Genomic DNA, 22016 nt, shown 5'->3' with positions numbered 1-22016 from the left:
CATCAATAAATCCTTAGGATTAATATGGTGCGTCATTCTTTCTTTCTGACCCCAATAATGTTGGATGCCTACATGAAAGTTGAAAATAGACTTATTTAACCCTCAAACTAACAACTTGGGTCATTTTGGGTCATAGCCCATAGGTGGTTTATTCACCCTTTCAATTTGAGAGACTTTATAAAAATTATATTTTGATCAGAGTGAGACAGATCTGAGATGATATATGGTTGTTTCTCTGGAGCAAAATTTGAGAAGAGAAGTATGAGAAAATAAGCAATCCTTTTTCAGTGTTGAATAAAGCAACGTTCCTACGGGTAACCTTTCTACTAGGGCCCTCTACAGTCAACAGATGTCTTTACCGTCCTTTGCAGGTCTGGCTTTTTTGATCCAGTCGGTCAGATGTCTCACAAAGTCAAAGAAGAAATCCCCCTCAGGCACACTGATGACCTGGAAACAACCAGAAAAGGTCAAACACAAATATCAATACAGTTACAGTGCACTCGGAAAGTATTCAGACCCCTGGACTTTTCCCACATTTTGTTACATTATAGCCTTATTCTATAAAGGGGCGACAGGTAGCCTAGTGGTTAGAGAGTTGGACTAGTAACCGAAAGGTTGCAAGATCAAATCCACGAGCTGCCAAGGTAAAAATCTGTCGTTCTGCCCCTGAACAAGGCAGTTAACCCAACATGGTTCCTAGGCCATCATTGAAAATAAGAATTTGTTCTTAACTGACTTGCCTATATATACATATATATATATATTAAATGTTCTCATTATTCTACACACAATACCCCATAATTACAAAGCAAAAACAGGTTTTTAGATTTTTTTTTAAATATTTGTACTTTTTTTGAAAAATTGAAATAACACATTTATATGAGTATTCAGACCCTTTACTCAGTACTTTGTTAAAGCACCTTTGGCAGCGATTACAGCCTCGAGTCTTCTTGGGTATGATGCTATAAGCTTGGCACACCTGTATTTGGGGAGTTTCTCCCATTCTTCACTGCAGATCCTCTCAAGTTCTGTCAGGTTGGATGGGGAGCGTCACTGCACAGCTATTTTCAGGTCTCTCCAGAGATGTTTGATCGAGTTCAAGACCGGGCTATGGCTGGGACATTCAGAGATTTGTCCCGAAGCCACTCCTGCGTTGTCTTGGTTCTGTGCTTAGGGTCGTTGTCCTGTTGGAAGGTGAACCTTTGCCCCAATCTGAGGTCCTGAGCGCTCTGGAGAAGGTTTTCAACAGGGGATCTCTCTGTACTTTGTTCTGTACATCTTTCTCTTGATCTTGACTAGTCTCCCAGTCCCTGACACTGAAAAACATCCCCACAGCATGATGCTGCTGCCACCACCACCATGCTTCACCGTAGGGATGGTGCCAGGTTTCCTCCAGAAGTGACGCTTGGCATTCAGGCCAAAGAGTTCAATCTTATTTTCATCAGACCAGAGAATATTGTTTCTCATGGTCTGAGAATCCTTTAGGTGCCTTTTAGCAAACTCCAAGCGGTCAGTCATGTGCCTTTTACTGAGGAGTGGCTTCCGTCTGGCCACTCTACCATAAAGGCCTGATTGGTGGAGTGCTGCAGAGATGATTGTCCTTTGGAAGGTTCTCCCATCTCCACAGAGGAACTCTGGAGCTCTGTCAGTGACCATCAGGTTCTTGGTCACCCTGAGGCCCTTCTCCCCCGATTGCTCAGTTTGGCCGGGCAGCCAGCTCTAGGAAGAGTCTTGGTGGTTCTAAACTTCTTCCATTTAAGAATGATGGAGACCACTGTGATCTTGGGGACCTTCAATGCTGCAGCCTTTTTTTTGTACCCTTACCCAGATCTGTGCCTCGACACAATCCTGTCAAGGAGCTCTACGGATAATTCCTTCGAACTCATGGCTTGCTCTGATATGCACTGTCAACTGTGGGACCTAATGTAGACAGGTGTGCCTTTTCAAATCATGTCCAATCAATTGAATTTACCACAGGTGGACTCCAATCAAGTTGTAGAAACATCTCAAGGATGATCAATGGAAACAGGATGGACCTGAGCTCAATTTCGAGTCTCATAGCAAAGTCTGAATATTTATGTAAATGTGATATTTCAGTTTGCAAAAATGTTATGTTATGTTAAGCTGTTTTTGCTTTGTCATTATGGGGTATTGTGTGTATTTGGTGAGGGAAAATAACAATTAATCAATTTTAGAAAAAGGCTGTAACATAGAAAATGTGGAAAAAGTCAAGGGGTCTGAATACTTTCCGAATGCACTGTAGAATCAGTTGGATCATCCTCACATTCAGATTATATTCTGTGACAGTAGCGAAATCTTACTAAAATAACATAAATTGGTGTGCAGGAGTTATAGAGGAGGATGGATAGAGTAGAGTGGTATCTTTAAACTATTAAAATCTGCATCTCACACTGTAATAATATATTATTTGAATTAATATTATTAAATTGTAACATTTTATTAAAATATATACAGTACCGTTCAAAAGTTTGGGGTCACTTAGAAATGTCCTTGTTTTTGAAAGAAAAGCACATTTTTCGTCCATTAAAATTGATCAGAAATACATTGTAGACAGTGTAGACATTGTTAATGTTGTAAATGACTATTGTAGCTGGAAACGGCAGATTTTTTAAAAATTAAAACATCTATATAGGCGTACAGAGGCCCATTTACAGCAACCATCACTCCTGTGTTCCAATGGCACGTTGTGTTAGCTAATCCAAGTTTATCATTTTAAAAGGGTTATTGATCATTAGAAAAACCCTTTTGCAATTATGTTAGCACAGCTGAAAACTGTTGTCCTGATTGAAGAGGCAATAAAACTGGCCTTCTTTAGACTAGTTGAGTATCTGGAGCATCAGCATTTGTGTGTTTGATTACAGGCTTAAAATGGCCAGAAACAAGGACTTTATTCTGAAACTCGTCAGTCTATTCTGGTTCTGAGAGGTTCTCATACAACGTTGTGTACTACTCCCTTCACAGAACAGCGCAAATTGGCACTAACCAGAATAAAAAGAGGAGTGGGAGGCCCCAAGTACATTATAGTGTCTATTTTGAGAAAAAGACGCCTCACAAGTCCTCAACAGGCAGCTTCATTAAATAGTACACGAGTCTCAACGTTAACAGTGAAGAGGCGACTCCAGGCTTTTTTTGCAGAATTCCTCTGTCCAGTGCCTGTATTCTTTTGCCCATCTTAATATTTTATTTTCATTGGCCAGACTGAGATATGGCTTTTTCTTTACAACTCTGCCTTGAAGGCCAGCGTCCTGGAGTCATCTCTTCACTGTTGACGTTGAGACTGTATTTTTGCAGGTACTATTTAATGAAGTTGCCAGTTGAGGACTTGTGAGGTGTCTGTTATTCAAACTAAAAACACTTATCAAATCAAACTTTATTTGTCACATGCGCTGAATACAACAAATGTTGACTTTACTGTGAAATGCTTACTTACAAGCCCTTAACCAAAAGTGCAGTTCAAGAAGAAGAAAATATTTAATACAAAGTAACAATATAAAGCAACACAATAAGAATAACAACTGGATCCTTAGCAACTGGATCCTGGACTTCCTGACGGGTCGCCCCCAGGTGGTAAGAGTAGGCAACAACATGTCTGCCACGCTGATCCTCAACACTGGAGCTCCCCAGGGGTGCGTGCTCAGTCCCCTCCTGTACTCCCTGTTCACCCACGACTGCATGGTCCGGCACGACTCCAACACCATCATTAAGTTTACAGACGACACAACAGTGGTAGGCCTGATCACCGACAACGACGAGACAACCTATAGGGAGGAAGTCAGAGACCTGGCAGTGTGGTGCCAGACTAACAACCTATCCCTCAACGTAACCAAGACTAAGGAGATCATTGTGGACTACAGGAAAAGGAGGACCGAGCACGCCCCCTTTCTCATCGACAGGGCTGTAATGGAGCAGGTTGCTTTAGTGGAGCACCAAGTTCTTTGGTGTCCACATCAACAACAAACTAGAATGGTCCAAACACACCAAGACAGTCATGAAGAGGGCACGTCAAAGCCTATTCCCCCACAGGAAACTAAAAAGATTTGGCATGGATCCTGAGATCCTCAAAAGGTTATACAGCTGCAAGAGCATGGTTGCATTACTGCCTGGTACGGCAACTGCTCGGCCTCTGACCGCAAGCACTACAGAGGGTAGTGCATATGGCCCAGTACATCACTGGGGCTAAGCTGCCTGCCATCCAGGACCTCTACACCAGGCAGTGTCAGAGGAAGGCCCAAAAAAATGTCAAAGACCCCAGCCACCCCATTCATAGACTGTTCTCTCTACTACCGCATGGCAAGCGGTACTGGAGTGCCAAGTCTAGGACAAAAAGGCTTCTCAACAGTTTTTACCCCCAAGCCATAAGACTCTTGAACAGGTAATCAAATGGCTACCCAGACTATTTGCATTGTGTGCCCCTCAACCCCAACCCCTCCTTTTACGCTGCTGCGACTCTCTGTTCATCATCTATGCATCGTCACTTTAACTATACATTCATGTACAGTCGTGGCCAAAAGTTTTGAGAATGAAACAAATATTAATTTTCACAAAGTCTGCTGCCTCAGTTTGTATGATGGCAATTTGCATATACTCCAGAACGTTATGGAGAGGGATCAGATGAATTGCAAATAATAGCAAAGTCCCCCTTTGCCATGCAAATAACTGAATTCCCAAAAAACTTTTCCACTGGATTTCAGCCCTGCCACAAAAGGACCAACTGACATCATGTAAGTGATTCTCTCATTAACACAGGTGTGAGTGTTGATGAGGACAAGGCTGGAGATCACTCCGTCATGCTGATTGAGTGTGAATAAGAGACTGGATGATTCAAAATGAGGGTGGTGCTTGGAATCATTGTTCTTCCTCTGTCAATCATGGTTACCTGCAAGGAAACACGTTTCGATGTCATTGCTTTGCACAGAAAGGGATTCACGGGCAAGGATATTGCTTCCAGTAAGATTGCACCTAAATCAACCATTTATTGGATCATCAAGAACTTCAAGGAGAGCGGTTCAATTGTTCTGAAGAAGGCTTCAGGGCGCCCAAGAAAGTCCAGCAAGCGCCAGGACCGTGTCCTAAAGTTGATTCAGTTGCGGTATCGAGGCACCAACAGTACAGAGTTGCTCAGGAATGACAGCAGGCAGGTGTGAGTGCATCTGCACTCACAGTGAGGCGAAGACCTTTGGAGGATGGCCTGGTGTCAAGAAGGGCAGCAAAGAAGCCACTTCTCTCTAGGAAAACATCAGGGACAGACTGATATTCTGCAAAAGGTACAGGATTTGGACTGCTAAGGACTGGGGTAAAGTAATTTTCTCTGATGAATCCCCTTTACGATTGTTTGGGGCATCCGGAAAAAAGCTTGTCCAGAGAAGACAAGGTGAGCGCTATCATCAGTCCTGTGTCATGCCAACAGTAAATCATCCTGAGACCATTCATGTGTGGGGTTGCTTCTCAGCCAAGGGAGAGGGCTCACTCACAATTTTGCCTAAGAACACAGCCATGAATAAAGAATGGTACCAACACATCCTCCGAGAGCAACTTCTCCAACCATCCAGGAACAGTTTGGTGATGAACAATGCCTTTTTCAGCATGACGGAGCACATTGCCATAAGACAAAAGTGATAACTAAGAGGCTCGGGGAACAAAACATCGATATTTTGGGTCCATGGCCAGGAAACTCCCCAGACCTTAATCCCATTGAGAACATGTGGTCAATCCTCAAGAGGCGGGTGGACAAACTCCAAGCATTGATTATGCAAGAATGGGCTGCCAACAGTCAGGATTTGGCCCAGAAGTTAATTGATAGCATGCCAGGGTGATATGTAGGGTCTTGAAAAATAAGGGTCAACACTGCAAATATTGACACTTTGCATCAACTTCATGTAATTGTCAATAAAGGCCTTTGAAACATATGAAATGCTTATAATTATACTTCAGTATTCCATAGTAAAATCTGACAAAAATATCTAAAGACACTGAAGCAGCAAACTTTGTGGAAATTAATATTTGTGTCATTCTCAAAACCTTTGGCCATGACTGTACATACTACCTCAATTGGGCCGACCAACCAGTGCTACCACCAACCCCTCTTTTACGCTACTGCTACTCTCTGTTCATCATATACAGGTATGCATAGTCACTTTAACCATATCTACATGTACATACTACCTCAATCAGCCTGACTAACCGGTGTCTGTATGTAAGCCTCGCTACTTTTATAGCCTCGGCAGAAAGAGTGGGAGTACTTTTCTGATGTCCAGAAGTTATGTTCGGTCATAAGAGACGGTAGCAGCAACATTATGTACGCAATAAGTAAAAAAATAAGTTACACAAAACGCAAAAATATATAAAATAGCACAATTGGTTGGGAGAATGTAAAACGTCAGCCATGTTCTTCGGCGCCATCTCTGCAAGGTCTTTGTTTCTGGCCATTTTCAGCCTGTAATCGAACACACAAATGCTGATGCTCCAAATTCTCAACTAGTCTAAAGAAGGCCAGTTTTATTGCTTCTTTAATGTACTTGTCCTCTTGTTCAGTTGTGCACTGGGGGCCTCCCACTCCTCTTTCTATTCTGGTTAGAGACAGTTTGCGCTGTTCTGTGAAGGGATTAGTACACAGCGTTGTACGAGATCTTCAGTTTCTTGGCAATTTCTTGCATGGAATAGCCTTCATTTCTCAGAACAAGAATAGACTGACGTGTTTCAGAAGAAGGTCTTTGTTTCTGGCAATTTTGAGCCTGTAATCGAACACACAAATGCTGATGCTCCAGATACTCAACTAGTCTAAACAAGGCCAGTTTTATTGCTTCTTAAATCAGAAAAACAATTTTCAGCTGCGCTAACATAATTGCAAAAGGGTTTTCTAATGATCAATTAGCCTTTTAAAATGATAAACTTGGATTAGCTAACACAACGTGAAATTGGAAGACAGGAGTGATGGTTGCCGATAATGGGCCTCTGTACGCCTATGTAGATATTCCATTAAAAATCAGCCGTTTCCAGCTACAAAAGTCATTTACAACATTAACAATGTCTACACTGTATTTCTGATCAATTTTATGTCTCCCACTCTTTCTGTTGTATTCTCTCTTTCCTCTTGTTTTCCTTATTAGGATGCCGGTGGGCGGAGTTGGGAGGGTCGTCAGCTACATGGGAAACACCTAGGCCCGGTGTGTCCCAGGATAAACACACCACTTCCCCATTCATGGAAGAGACTCTCCCATGGTACACCTTTATGGATTTTGTTGTGTTTCTTGGTGGTTTTTTGGTTGTTTGCTTAAGCACCTTTCAACACCCTGCATTATCACATGCATGCATGCAAAACACTCACTTACACTACTGATTACACACACCATTGTATATTATACTTAGTTACTTTATTTAATAAATATATATTTTGTTACTCCTTATCTCCACGTTGTCTCCCTTTTATTACGGGCTTTGAGCCGGTTAGTGACAAGTGGGGGCTCATCCGAGATATTTGAACTATTGGTTTGGGAGACCGTGGAGGTACGTGTTTGGTTTGCATATTTTGTTTGAGTTAGATAGGTCCAGTATTGGTTGCCTTTGTTGTTTGGTTTGTGTGCTGCGTTGGAGAGAGTATAATGGTTGGTTTCCAGGCCCTGCCCTGCCTGGAAACTCTTGTTCTACTTTCTGTTGGGACATCGGTCTGAGGAGGTGAGTAAATTGGCTGTGTACCTAGGTGGGAGATTTGGGTAGGGTAGTGGAACTTGCTACCCGGAGCTATAGCCTTTTTCCCCTGATAGGCTTAGCGACGTGTTTCATTTTTGGACATTTTGGGCATGGTTAAATGTTTGTTATTTTTGTGTGGTGTCTGTGGACTGAGCAGTTGTCTCGGGGGCACATCAGTGGCTTGGTGGAATTTGCCAGCATGCTGGAGTTTTATTTCCTTGCCAGCTGGCTACAGTGCGTAAATACCCACCGCAAATCCACACAAAGACTAGGGTTGAGTTATTGTAGGTTTTGGGGAAGCTCCGTATCTCATCTCTCTTCTGTGGTGCTCAGGGTGATTGTCATTTCTCTGGTTGTGGTCGGATGTGCTCAGCAGAGGGGTTGAGCAAGATTATTTACTTATGACTATGGTGTCTCATATAGACAAGTTCATTCGCTTTCCATCAGAGGAACTGTTAGAAAGAATTATGTACTAAAGAACAGCTGTTGAAGATCGCTGAACACTACAAGGTTGAATGATTGAAATTTGTGAAATTCGGTTACGTTGGGAAGGGACTATGAATCATTGGAAGTGACTATGAATCGTTGGGAAGTGACTATGAATCGTTGGAAGTGACTATGAATCGTTGGAAGTGACTATGAATCATTGGAAGTGACTATGAATCGTTGGGAAGTGACTATGAATCGTTGGGAAGTGACTATGAATCATTGGAAGTGACTATGAATCATTGGAAGTGACTATGAATCGTTGGAAGTGACTATGAATCGTTGGGAGTTGTTGTAAAAATTAAGAAGGACCCGGATGTTCTTTTCGTTGGAGTTTGTAGCTGTTGTGGTCTTTTGTGCCATGTTCCTGAATGTTTACGTGACTGACCATTGTTTGGGGTTGTCATGTTCTATCTTTCCTGTCTGTTCCCTCCTGGTCTTGTGTTCTTCTTTCCTCTTAAACATTGCTTCCTATGTGCAAAGGTTGCTGAGGTCTGGGGAGGAGGAGGTTGGCTGGGGCAGGTGGAGGTGTGAACACGTAACCCCTCATCAATTTGGGACGCAGAGGCTGTGTCAATTTGGGATGCAGAGGCTGGTATGTTCTTCCGGGGTCCTTGTTGGTCCCCGGTTTTATGGGGGGGAATGTGACGACCCTCCCACTCTGTCTGCTGTATTCTCTCTTTCCTCTTGTTTTCCTTATTAGGATGCTGGTGAGCAGAGTTGGGAGGGTCGTCAGCTACATGGGAAACACCTAGGCCCGGTGTGTCCCAGGATAAATACACCACTTCCCCATTCATGGAAGAGACTCTCTCCATGCAGATACCTTTATGGATTTCGTTGTGTTTCTTGGTGGTTTTTTGGTTGTTTGCTTAAGCACCTTTCAACACCCTGCATTATCACATTCATGCATGCAAAACACTCACTTACACTACTGATTACACACACCATTGTATATTATACTTAGTTACTTTATTTAATAAATATATACTTTGTTCCTCCTTATCTCCACGTTGTCTCCCTTTTGTTACGGGCTTTGAGCCGGTTCGTGACAGTTATTATAAAAAACTAGGACATTTCAGGACTTCCGGCGACGATGTGGCGAGGAGCAGCAGCTAACTACAGAGTCTGTGTAGCTCCAACTATATTTTAACTAATTATTCAACGCCTAGTAACACATTTTGTTAACTAATTGTCCAAAATATCGGTTACATGGAAAAACAACTTAGAAACACACATAAGCAGTCACAACAAAAAACACAAATGTCGTCTCTACCTGCAGCTAGCAAGGAAAATGGCGTAGAAGAACAACCTGATGACCCAGTTCTAAATGAGATTCGCAAAATGAACAAAAATTTCGAAGAGAAAATTGCAAAAGTGGGCGAAGATGTGGCTGAAATAAAACATACAGTGGGTGCACTGAAATCAAAGGTGGACACACTCGACAACCAAGTTACACACGCAGAAGAGAGGATATCAACCTTGGAGGACAAGAACAACCGCCTAAACAACACTGTTGAAAAAATGGAGACTGATCAAAAAAACTTGAAGAACGACTTCAATAACAGGAAAATGACAGTCGGAGAAACACACTTCGGATCAGAGGGGTTCCCAAGATCCACATAAATATGGAAGATTGTGTGAAAGACATTTTACGCAACCTATTTGATAACACACTGGAGGGTGTTAAACAACATGCCCATCGAGAGAACACATCGGACACCGACGACACTGAACCCAAGAACAGCCCCACGTAACCCCCGGCCTATCCTGGTGAAATTCTTACGATATACTGACAGGGAGAAGGTCTGGCTCAGAGCCAAAGAGCTTAGGACTTTTCAATGGAAGGGGACAAAGGTGGAGTTTTTCCCTGACTTTTCCAAAGAGGTTCAAGACAAGAGAAATGCGTTCACGCAGGTGAGGCATACAGTATGTGCATGAAACAGGGACTGAAATACTCTTTGTAATATCCTGCCATGTTCTGGGTTACTTTGAGAAGCAAAACAAATTGAGTAGCGTGGTATGCTATGGAAGTTTAACATGGTGGCAATGGTTCATCTCAGATGGACTAACATTTTTCTCTAAGGCGATAGAACTACTCATGTTGTGAGTAGCAGTCTCATCGAGTGTTTATACTACAAATGCTGCCTATAATTTGTCTTTCTGGTTTACAGCTGACATCATTATAGTACTAGATTAAGCAGGACTATAGTCCAAGTATATCATATATATGATATATATTATTTTACGTTTTCATTCTAATAACAGCAATAGTGGGTCAATATAGACCACAACAGGCGTGTTCGTGCCATGAGTGATGGACACAAGCCAATCTGTTAGTCAGCTTATTTTATTTTATCATTATGACTTATACCAGTCTCTCTTTTGTGTCTGACCTCAGTTTACATTCCTGTCTTTTGGAGTTATACAGTTCATGTATCAGTCTACATGAGAAAGGTCATTCTTCTCTTTGCGAAAATAATGATCAGCCTTTTATGTTCGATGTTTTGATGTAATCTCTATGACATGTCATATCTGTCATTTCAAAATGTATATGGTCATGCCTATATTTGGCGTTGGTAAAACGTGCTAATTCTAGTTGGATCGTCAGCACTCGGGACACTTCACACAGATGAAGGCCTGGTTTGGGGGGGAGGGAGATTTTCATTTTGTATGTTCATTTTTTTGTACCTTGTGCGGTTGGGGGGTGTTTATGACATATTTGTTATATGGAAAGTTCAGTGTTCTAGGTGGGGGGTACTACCAGTTGTTCACTTTCATTGATTCGCTAAGCAGTGGCTATCAGAAATGCATTGATTTAAAATATTCTAACACTAGTTATGTTGTGGTAATAATATATTTACAACCTTTCAGATATAACGACCAATGTGATTAAAGTTACGTCGTGGAATGTGAACGGACTAGGTTCATATTTAAAAAGACATAAGTTAATTAATTATCTTAAACAAAAACTCTCAGACGTGATTATGCTCCAAGAGACCCACCTACTTGAAAAGGATGCTCCTAGGGTGGGAGACAGATGGGTGGGTAGTGCTTACCATAATATATTCAACCCCCAAAAAAGAGGTGTCTCTATTCTATTTTCCAAAGGTATACAAGTTCAAGTGGAAAAAGAGCTAAGGACAAAGCAGGATGAATCTTGATTTTACTTGTAAAGATTTCAGGACAAAATATAATATTCGAAAATATTTATGCTCCAAATGAAGAGGACCCAAGTCTTCTTCCTTTAATTTAATAAAATAATACTAGATTTCTGTGATTTTCCTCTGGTACTAGGGAGGGGATTATAGTCAGGTCCCTGATGCTTTTTTAGAGAAATGCAAAACTGGTCTGACCAGGGCCTCAAACTCAAGAAGCAATTAAAACTCTGTGTGAAGACTGTAAAGGACCTTTACACTGTGTGAAGACTGTAAAGGACCTTTACACGGTGTGAAGACTGTAAAGGACCTTTACACTGTGCAAAGACTGTAAAGGACCTTTACACTGTGTAAAGACTGTAAAGGACTTTTACACTGTGTAAAGACTGTAAAGGACCTTTACACTGTGTAAAGACTGTAAAGGACCTTTACACTGTGTGAAGACTGTAAAGGACCTTTACACTGTGTGAAGACTGTAAAGGACCTTTACACGGTGTAAAAGCTGTAAAGGACCTTTACACTGTGTAAAGACTGTAAATGACCTTTACACTGTGTGAAGACTGTAAAGGACCTTTACACTGTGTGAAGACTGTAAAGGACCTTTACACTGTGTAAAGACTGTAAAGGACATTTACACTGTGTGAAGACTGTAAAGGACCTTTACACTGTGTAAAGACTGTAAAGGACCTTTACACTGTGTAAAGACTGTAAAGGACCTTTACACTGTGTGAAGACTGTAAAGGACCTTTACACTGTGTAAAGACTGTAAAGGACCTTTACACTGTGTAAAGACTGTAAAGGACCTTTACACTGTGTGAAGACTGTAAAGGACCTTTACACTGTGTGAAGACTGTAAAGGACCTTTACACTGTGTAAAGACTGTAAAGGACCTTTACACTGTGTGAAGACTGTAAGGGACCTTTACACTGTGTAAAGACTGTAAAGGACCTTTACACTGTGTAAAGACTGTAAAGGACCTTTACACTGTGTGAAGACTGTAAAGGACCTTTACACTGTGTAAAGGCTGTAAAGGACCTTTACACTGTGTGAAGACTGTAAAGGACCTTTACACTGTGTGAAGACTGTAAAGGACCTTTACACTGTGTAAAGACTGTAAAGGACCTTTACACTGTGTAAAGACTGTAAAGGACCTTTACACTGTGTAAAGGCTGTAAAGGACCTTTACACTGTGTAAAGGTCTTTATGATATCAATCGAACCGCTTGCGATTACACATTATTTTCAAATAGACACACTGTTTATTCACGCATTGACTACATTCTGATCTCACACTCTCTCATAGATAAAGTGGGTGCTTGCAATGTGGGCACGATAGCTATGTCAGATCATGCACCCACTGATCTGACTGTTGGAATAGGAGAATAATTCCTTAAAACACACATTACGATATTCTTTGAAACAAACCACAATAGTGTGAAACAGGTACATGTCTGGGAAGCTTTTAAAGATGACATACGCGGAGTAATGATACAACAATCAGCTACTATTAAGAAATTAGATAAACAGAAAATGGTTAAAATTGAAACAGACCTTAAGGTGTAGGTGGAATCAGAAATAAGACAGGCAAGGTGATTGCTAATCATAAAGAAATAAACAATATATTTTGAGACTTCTATCAGGAACTTTCTACTTCAGATGGTCCTTTAGATACGTAGAAAGCAGAGGCATTCTTTCAGAAACTGAACCTTCCCAAACAAGCAGAGGAAGACAGGAACTGGCTCGACAGCCCTATTAGTTTGGAGGAATTGATCGATTTGGATACTTCAGTGGCAGCCCTATCCCTAGACGCAGAGAAAGCCTTTGATAGGGTGGGCTGGGACTACCTGCATTATACTACATTTGGTTTTGGACAGGGCTTTCAGAATATTATTAAACTTCTGTACAACGACCCCAAATCCATAGTTGTCACTAACGGACTACGATCATCTCCATTTTCTGTAGGACGAGGGACGAAACAAGGTGACTGTCTCTCGCCCCTCCTATTTATTACAGCATTAGAACCATTAGCCGAAGCCATTAGACTGCATCAGTCAATCAAAGGGATTAATATGGGAGAATAAACTACTGCATTATGCAGACGACATATTACTATTAATATCAGACCCTCAACTCTCCATACTGCCTTTACTGGACCTTGTAAATGCATTCTCAGAGATATCGAGCTATAAAGTCAACTGGACCACATCTGAAGTAATGCCTCTATCAAAACATTGTCTGAGAAATTACCTCTTCAGCTGGAGGTTTCAATGGGTCCCTAAAAACTTGAGGTACCCGGGGATGGCGTTACATCCTGGTCTAGAGAACACGATTTCTGAAAATATAGACCCACTATTGAACAAAATGAATCTCCAGTTTAAGAGCTGGGATGGACATGGAAGAGGAATTTAATGCCCCATTCAGAGCATTAGATTATTTGAGTCAACAAAAGGTGGGACTCCAGGATCCAATAATGTCCCATACTAAAAATATATGGAGCCAGATTCATGAGAGAGAGCGAGATCTTCATCTTTCTTGATAAGCTATGCTTCGTTATGGAACAACCCTAAATTGAAAATAGGGGGACACATGGCTTTCTGGAAAGATTGGTATAGAAAGGGGAAAAAATAACATTGGTTGTCTCTATCAAGAAAACACTTCTACCTCTTATGAAGAGTTAAGGTCCAAGTATAATTTACAGAAACAATACTTTTGGATATATCTCCAGCTTATAGATTGTTTGCTTAAGGTAGGATAAAACAACAACAAATTCCCAGGACATTCCGATATAAGCATTAAGATAGAAATCCTATGCAAATTACCACATACTACAGGGCTTATATATAGCCACCTTATAGGTGCATTTAATGGAACGTATAGGGGGGAGAGGTGGGGACATGGAGGGGACGAACATAATAGTACCACATACGCTCCTCCCTATGAGAGATGCCCAGACCAAGCGGATTCAATTTAAAGTGGTGCTGACCTGTTGCACCCTCTACAACCACTGTGATTATTATTATTATTTGCCCCTGCTGGTCATCTATGAACGTTTGAACATCTTGCCCATGTACTGTTATAATCTCAACCCGGCACAGCCAGAAGAGGCCTGGCCACCCCTCAGAGCCTGGTTCCTCTCTAGGTCTCTTCCTAGGTTCCTGCCTTTCTAGGGAGTTTTTCCTAGTTACCGTGCCTCTACATCTGCATTGTTTGATGTTTGGGGTTTTAGGCTGGCTTTCTGTATAGCACTTTGTGACATCGGCGGATGTAAAAAGGACCTCATAAATACATTTGATTTGCAATTTCCACTTTGAAATTTCAGACTTGATTTTCTCTTACGAAAAATGTATCAACCCCTACAAAAATGTCCATTCATTTTAATCCACCTAATAATTTACATTTCCTGTTGCTGCAGGATGATTTTCCTGCTGTAGCAAACTGGCTGAAATTAACTTCCTACATCTGTATATCCACCAATTTTTCACATTTGTGTTTTTTCATCAGAAATGAGTACTTATGGGTACCACTATTTTGTGTGTAAAATTGTACTTTTCTCAGAGACATCATACAACTAGCTACAATCGGATTACAACCAGGTGAAGTCTTTTTTCATGAAGTCATAAACAATTCAGGGAAATATGTCATATTTTGGTTGTTATCTGGTCATATAAGCAGATTACAGCCAGTTTAATATGTCATGTTTAAAATACATCCTTTAACAACCAGTATACAACTTGACCATGACGTCACAAAGCATGTCCTAATGACCTCATTGAAACCATATCCTAGTAGTGTACTGTACCTTGTCAGTGATCTTGACAAACAGGCTGAAGCCCTCGGAGGACTTGAGGAGTAGTCTGCCTGAGATGTTCAGACAGAAATCTTTGGCCTTGGTACTCGACTCCACTTCGAAAGCCTGTGGGGGAAAACTGTCATTTTTACACAATTTGCTATGAAGTGACCACACAAAATGTTCCAGATTTTAATAAGTCAGCTTGTGTGCTGTTTTTGTCCCTTTGACTCAACGTTTTGGGCCTCAACGAGCCATTGCTACTTTGTAATGACCTCTCACCTCGTCTGTGTCATCGGGGAAGTACACTTTGTGAAAGATTTGTGTGGTCTTGTGCTGGATGGCCTCCACCTCCACCAGGTGAGGTGGGTACTTCCTGGATCCATTACTGTATTGGTAAGGAGAGAGGATTATGGGTACAGAACATTATGGGTACTGTAGTACATCATACTACAATTACTGTTGGACTGTTATTTCACCCAGGGGAAGACAAGAGATAGACAAAGGAAGGAATATGAGTAAGGAGGCCCTGATCTTGAGTGGATCTCTAGTTAGGAGCTGAATCCACACAAGTAACTCAAACGTTTGCCTAAATCTTGCATGGATCTCAAATTAGGATTCAGCCATATTGCCTAAATAAGTCAGCATTTTTTTTCTCTGCTTACATGGCTGAGAAACTCTTATACTGTAAATGGCAAAAATACTTATACCCAAATGGTTAAACACGTAATGTTGGAACACTTAAAGTAAATACCCTTTACAAGTGGGTTAGCCCTACCGTAATGCCTTCTGGAGTCTCTGCATGCAGTCAGGGGCGAGGGGGTGGTGCTTCTTGGCCTGGAGGAACTTCTGGACGTGGGGTAGCAGAATGTTACTGGGGGGGAACAGACCTGCACACAGCCACAGCAGCTCCCAGCCCTTCTCCTCGCTGTACCTGCGCACACACACACACACACACACACACACACACACACACACACACACACACACACACACACACACACACACACACACACACACACACACACACACACACACACACACACACACACATACATAATCGCAAACACACAGCACAACATGGTCAATCCCCATATGACCACAACTTCCCTGGGAATGTAGATGTGTATGTCGACTGTAGTCTCAGACGTACTTGATGTGATTCTCAGTGAGCTGTTTGAGGATCTGACAGTAGATCTCATCTTTGAGTGGCTCTGCCTTCAGCGCTCCCTCAAAGATCTGGTCGGTCAGCTCGTTGACCGAACGCGCTCGCTTGGACGGGTAGTCACCCATATACTTCAACAAGGGTGCAGGGGAGTGGTCAAGGACCATGACCAGACATTGACCTCAAGACTACGCACGTTAAACACAGACATAATTCTATGATGCAGTACAACATAATATACATAATGCTAAATTTGACATGTTGAAGTTTGCATCACATTTAAAGTGATTGTTTACCCAAATTACACAATAGTTTCCTTACCCATAAGTAATCTATGGCTAAAGTAAGACAGCAGTCCATGCTTTGTTTTAGTTTACCCGGCCACTGTCTCCAAATGCTAACTATTTAGCATTTTTGTCAAAAAATCTATGCAAGTTCATATCCCTGATATTAGCATATTTCGCATTTCATGTTTAAATCATCCTACAGTGTTCAAAATAAAGTTACTTTAAGATTATTTGGACATGAAGCGTGAAAAAGTAATTGATACACAATGGCTGCAAGACAGTAAAGATATCGATGAAGGCCAGTTGAGCCTCCTGGGAGAGCTCCTCGTGGGCCAGCACCTTCTTCAATAGGGGCTGTTTGAGGGGCTCCCTGGCGCAGCACCACAGACGCTCCTTCCCGCGGCCCTTAGTGATCATTACCCTGCTCAGAGTGCTCTTGGGAGGGGATCTGGATGGGTGGAGTAGGGGTGGATAGGAAGAAGGGATGGGGAAAGATGGATGAAGGGAACAGAGAGGGATGAGTGGAACAGAATGTGTGTGTGTGTGTGTGTGTGTGTGTGTGTGTGTGTGTGTGTGTGTGTGTGTGTGTGTGTGTGTGTGTGTGTGTGTGTGTGTATGTAAGTGTGTGTGAGTGAGTGATTGAGTGAGTGAGTGGCTACCTGAAGTAATCATAGGAGAACTCCTCTAGGGTGTAGGGCTTGACCTTGTCCTCACTCTCAGCAAGGGCCAGCTGGGAAAGGTTTATGGACTCTCTTCTCTGGTCTGGAGTCATAGTCACCAGAGCCTAGCAGAGAGAGAGAGGGGGTTGGAGATGGAGGGAGGGAGGGAGGGAGGGAGGGAGGGAGGGAGGGAGGGAGGGAGGGAGGGAGGGAGGGAGGGAGGGAGGGAGGGAGGGAGGGAAGAGAGATGTAGAGGTAAGGAAGTAGGAGAATGAGAGAGAGCGAAGGAAGAAAACGAGAGTGAGAGTGAGAGAGAGAAAAGGGAGGGGAAATGGAGAGGGAAGGGAGTAGAGAGGATGAAAGAGACACGTTGGGAGAGGGGAGAGAGAAAGAAAGACATACAGTCACAAAAAAAGAACTTTAGTAAACTACAGAATGAGAGCAGTAAAGACAGTATGAAGCATGAATGCCTGAGGACATCATCAACATCATCACCACCACCATATTGTCATACTGTGGTATAAATTCTTCAAGATTCCATAGATTTCCAAAATTACCCATTAATGACCGTAGTTTCTAAAAGATCCTGGAACTTTGGAAATGTACAGAGAATTTTGTAACCCTATGAGGTCACTCACCACGATGTCATACTGCGGTCGGGTTACGGTGGGCAGGACGTAGACGCAGTCGGCCGGGAAGTCCCCCTGTTGCTTGGTCCTGTCATTGACCCCGTGGGCCCACCCCGAGGTCATGACCTGCTCGCCACAGTGCTCGTCCAATAGGATCAGGTCGCCCTTGGAAAAACTGAGGAAGGTGGAGTCCTCGCCGCCCGCTACAGGAACACAACATTCAATTCAATGTACCTTAATGTCTCCTGTGATGGAACTTAATGTGTGGTGGTTGGTAAATACAACTTAAGGAGGTATCGCGTGTGCGGGAGTTATACAAGTTAGATTTATCTACAATGTTAAATGCAAGACACACATTCATTACTAGGGGACAGCTCGAGATCGAATTTGAATACTGAAACAATGTTGCAAAAGTCAGAGAGACAGACAGCAAAGATTCTACAAATCTCTGCTGTTTAAAACTAAATCTTAGTTTAAAAGAAATGTGAGGTAATGTCTAGATGGTTTTTATAGTGGAGATCAAGTTTAGACATTTTCTGGCTGGGCTGATGAGACAGTGGATTGCGCAGTCAGATGGAACAGAGTAAATAGGCATTTTAATGTCATAGATTTAGCCAGTGGTAACTTGTGGAATAGACAGCGGCTGGAATGCGGTTTTAACCAATCAGCATTCAGAATAAAATGCAACTGTTGTATAAAATGGTCAATAAGCCAATTCCAAAGTTAAAAACAGTCCATTAAATGGTAAAACATAGCAGGTTAGGGCCTCCCAAGTGGCGCAGCAGTCTAAGGCACTGCCTTGCAGTGCTAGAGGCATCACTTCAGACCCGGGAATCACTTAGGGTGGCGCACAATTGGCCCAGCATCACCCGGGTTAGGGGAGCGTTTGGCTGGGAGGCTTTACTTGGCTCATCGTGTTCTAGCGACTCCTTGTGGCAGGCTGGGCGCCTGCAGGCTGACCTCGGTCGTCAGGTGAACGGTGTTTCCTTCGACACATTTATGCAGCTGGCTTCTAGGTTAAGCGGGCGGGTGTTAAGAAGCATGGTTTTACGGGTCAAGTTTTGGAGGACACATGACTCGACCTTTGCCTTCCGAGCCCATTGGGGAGTTGCAGTGATGAGACAAGATCGAAATTGGGGAGAAAAAGGGGGTAAAATAAAAAAAAGAATACAAAATATATATACATTACTGGTCAAAGGTTTTAGAACACCTACTCATTCAAGGGTTTTTCTTTATTTTGAGAAGACATCAAAACTATGAAATAACATATGGAATCGTGTAGTAAGCAAAAAGTGTTAAACAAATCAAAATATATATTTATATTTGAGATTCTTCAAATAGCCACCATTTGCCTTGATGACAGCTTTGCACACTTGGCATTCTCTCAATCAGCTTCACCTGAAATGCTTTTCCAACTGTCTTGAAGGAGTTCCCACATATGCTGAGCACTTGTTGGCGGGTTTTCCTTCACTCTGCGGTCCAACTCATCAACTCAGCAATTATAGTCCCACTAAGCCCAAACCAAATGGGATGGCGTGTCGCTGCAGAATGCTGTGGTAGCCATGCTGGTTAAGTGTGCCTTGAATTCTAAATAAATCACAGACGATGTCACCAGCAAAGCACCCCCACACCATAACACCTACTCCTCCATGCTTTACGTGGGAAATACACATGCGGCGATCATCCGTTCACCCACACCACATCTCACAAAGACACGGCGGTTGGAACCAAAAATCTCTAATTTGGACTCCAGACAAAATAACTCTGTGAAGCATTAATTTGGGCTGCAATTTCTGAGGCTGGTAAATCTAATGAACTCTGCAGCAGAGGTAACTCTGGGTCTTCCTTTCCTGTGGCGGTCCTCATGAGAGCCAGTTTCATCATAGCGCTTGATTGTTATTGCGACTGCACTTGAAGAAACTTTCAAAGTTCTTGACATTTTCCATATTGATTGACCTTCATGTCTTAAATAAGGATGGACTGTCATTTCTCTTTGCTTATTTAAGCGGTTCTTGCCATAATATTGACATGGTATTTTACCAAATAGCGCTATCTTCTGAATACGGGGGGTCACAACACAACTGATTGGCTCAAACGCATTTAGAAGGAAAGAAGTTCCACAAATGAACTTTTAAGAAGACACACCTGTTAATTCAAATGAATTCCAGGTTACCTCATGAAGCTGGTTGAGAGAATGCCAAGAGTGTGCAAAGCTGTCATCAAGGCAAAGAGTGGCTACTTTGAAGAATCGTTTAACACTTTTTTGGTTACTACATGATTCCATATGTGTTATTTCATAGTTTTGATGTCTTCACCTTTACTCTACAACACATATGTCAGAGTCAAGGCCCGCGGGCCACATCCGGCCCGCAAGAAGGTTTTTTACGGCCCCTGGGATGATCTTGATTTATTATTAGAACCGGCCCGCAGCAAGCCGGCAGCCCGCAGATCTTTTACACGCACCAATACTACATTTCCCACAATGCAAAGGTGACGCACCGAGCAGTAGGCTGCTTCATTTCAATATTTATTGGCACAGCAGTCGTCAGCATCACAGTAAAATTAACTTTCAGATACCCATCAAAAATGGCAAAACGGAAGGTGGATACTGAGAACCGGGGGTTTCAAACAAGGTGGGAGTCGGAGTATATGTTCACGAAGGTAGCTGGAAAACCTGCGTGTCTTCTGTGTGGAGAAAGTGTGGCGGTACTGAAAGAGTATAATCTGAGACGACATTATGAAACGAAACACGCGGACAAAAACAAGAATATGGACATGGAACAAAGGCTACAAAAGGCAGAGGAATTAAAACGAGGCCTCAAATCTCGACAGGCTCTGTTCAAAAAAGCCAAATCACAAGGCCAGGCTGCTGTCAAGGCCAGTTTTATTTTGGCAGAAGAGATCGCTAAATCAGCCCGGCCATTTACGGAGGGGGATTTCATCAAAAACTGCATGATTAAAGTTTGTGACGAAGTTTGCCCAGAAAAAAGGCAACTCTTTTTAAATGTGAGTCTGAGCAGAAACACCATTGCCGAGAGAGTAGACCAGTTGTCCATCAATCTAAAAGAGCAGCTTGTGAAAAAGGGAAAAGATTTTATTGCATATTCCTTGGCTGTGGATGAGAGCACCGACATTTCTGCCATTGCCCAGTTGTCAATTTTCATCCGCGGAGTGGACTCCAACCTAAGCGTGACAGAGGAGTTTTTGGCTTTACGTCCTATGCATGGCACAACTACGGGGCATGATTTGTATGAAGAGGTGTCAAGATGTGTAAATGAGATGGAGCTGCCTTGGGAAAAACTCGTGGGTTTGACAACCGACGGAGCACCTGCGATGTGTGGACACAGGAGCGGACTGGTGGCGAAGATACGGGAAAAGATGCAAGAGGAAAACGCGACAGGTGAGCTGACAGCTTATCATTGTATCATACACCAGGAAGCGTTGTGCGGTAAAGCCTTGAAAATGGAGCATGTAATGAGCATCATCACGCGCACAGTTAACTTTATCAGAGCCAAAGGTTTGAATCACCGCCAGTTCAAGGCATTTCTGACGGAGTTAGAAACGGAGCATGGTGATTTGCCTTATCACACAGAGGTGCGATGGCTAAGCCAGGGAAAGGTGCTTCAAAGATGTTTCGAGCTTCGTGAGGAGATTTGTCTGTTCTTGGACAGCAAAGGGAAAGACACAACACAACTCCGAGACGAAATGTTTCTGTGTGAAATGGCTTTTCTGTGTGACATTACGAGTCATCTGAATGCAATAAACTTGCAGCTGCAGGGTCGGGATCGTGTCATCTCTGATATGTACAGTACAGTGAAGGCATTTAAAACCAAACTGACTCTGTGGGAGACGCAGATGCGGAAAGAAAATTTGAGCCACTTTCCCAGCTGCCAGACCATGAAAGAGAAGCTCTCTACCAGTGCGTTCCCGAGCACACAGTTGGCTGATAAAATAGGTATGCTTGCCGCTGACTTTCGACGCCGATTTGCTGACTTTGAAGCACAAAAAAGCAGGTTGGAACTGCTCGGTAACCCATTTGCTGTTGACGTGGAAAGCTCACCACCAAACCTCCAAATGGAGTTGATTGACCTCCAATGCAATGATGCACTGAGGGCAAAATATGCGGCAGTGGGTGCTGCGGA

General features: G+C 42.6%; 1 protein-coding gene across 1 annotated transcript in view; it reads right to left on the bottom strand.

The window, feature by feature from the left end:
- The window catches only part of LOC139418117 (unconventional myosin-VIIa-like), a 77499-nt gene that overhangs the window by 5375 nt on the left and 50108 nt on the right, over positions 1-22016 (bottom strand). The window contains exons 38-45 of the mRNA XM_071167322.1: positions 17884-18077; positions 17246-17370; positions 16877-17034; positions 16288-16441; positions 15913-16068; positions 15417-15522; positions 15147-15260; positions 360-447 (exon numbers count right to left, since the gene is read on the bottom strand). Of these exons, the coding sequence (XP_071023423.1) occupies positions 360-447; positions 15147-15260; positions 15417-15522; positions 15913-16068; positions 16288-16441; positions 16877-17034; positions 17246-17370; positions 17884-18077 (1095 nt within the window). The remainder of the gene's footprint in view (positions 1-359; positions 448-15146; positions 15261-15416; positions 15523-15912; positions 16069-16287; positions 16442-16876; positions 17035-17245; positions 17371-17883; positions 18078-22016) is intronic.

Source organism: Oncorhynchus clarkii, chromosome 10 (genome assembly GCF_045791955.1).
Source record: "Oncorhynchus clarkii lewisi isolate Uvic-CL-2024 chromosome 10, UVic_Ocla_1.0, whole genome shotgun sequence".
In the NCBI taxonomy this organism is placed as follows: domain Eukaryota; kingdom Metazoa; phylum Chordata; class Actinopteri; order Salmoniformes; family Salmonidae; genus Oncorhynchus; species Oncorhynchus clarkii.
Note: the sequence above shows the minus strand (reverse complement) of the source record. Positions and strands in the feature narration are given on the sequence as shown.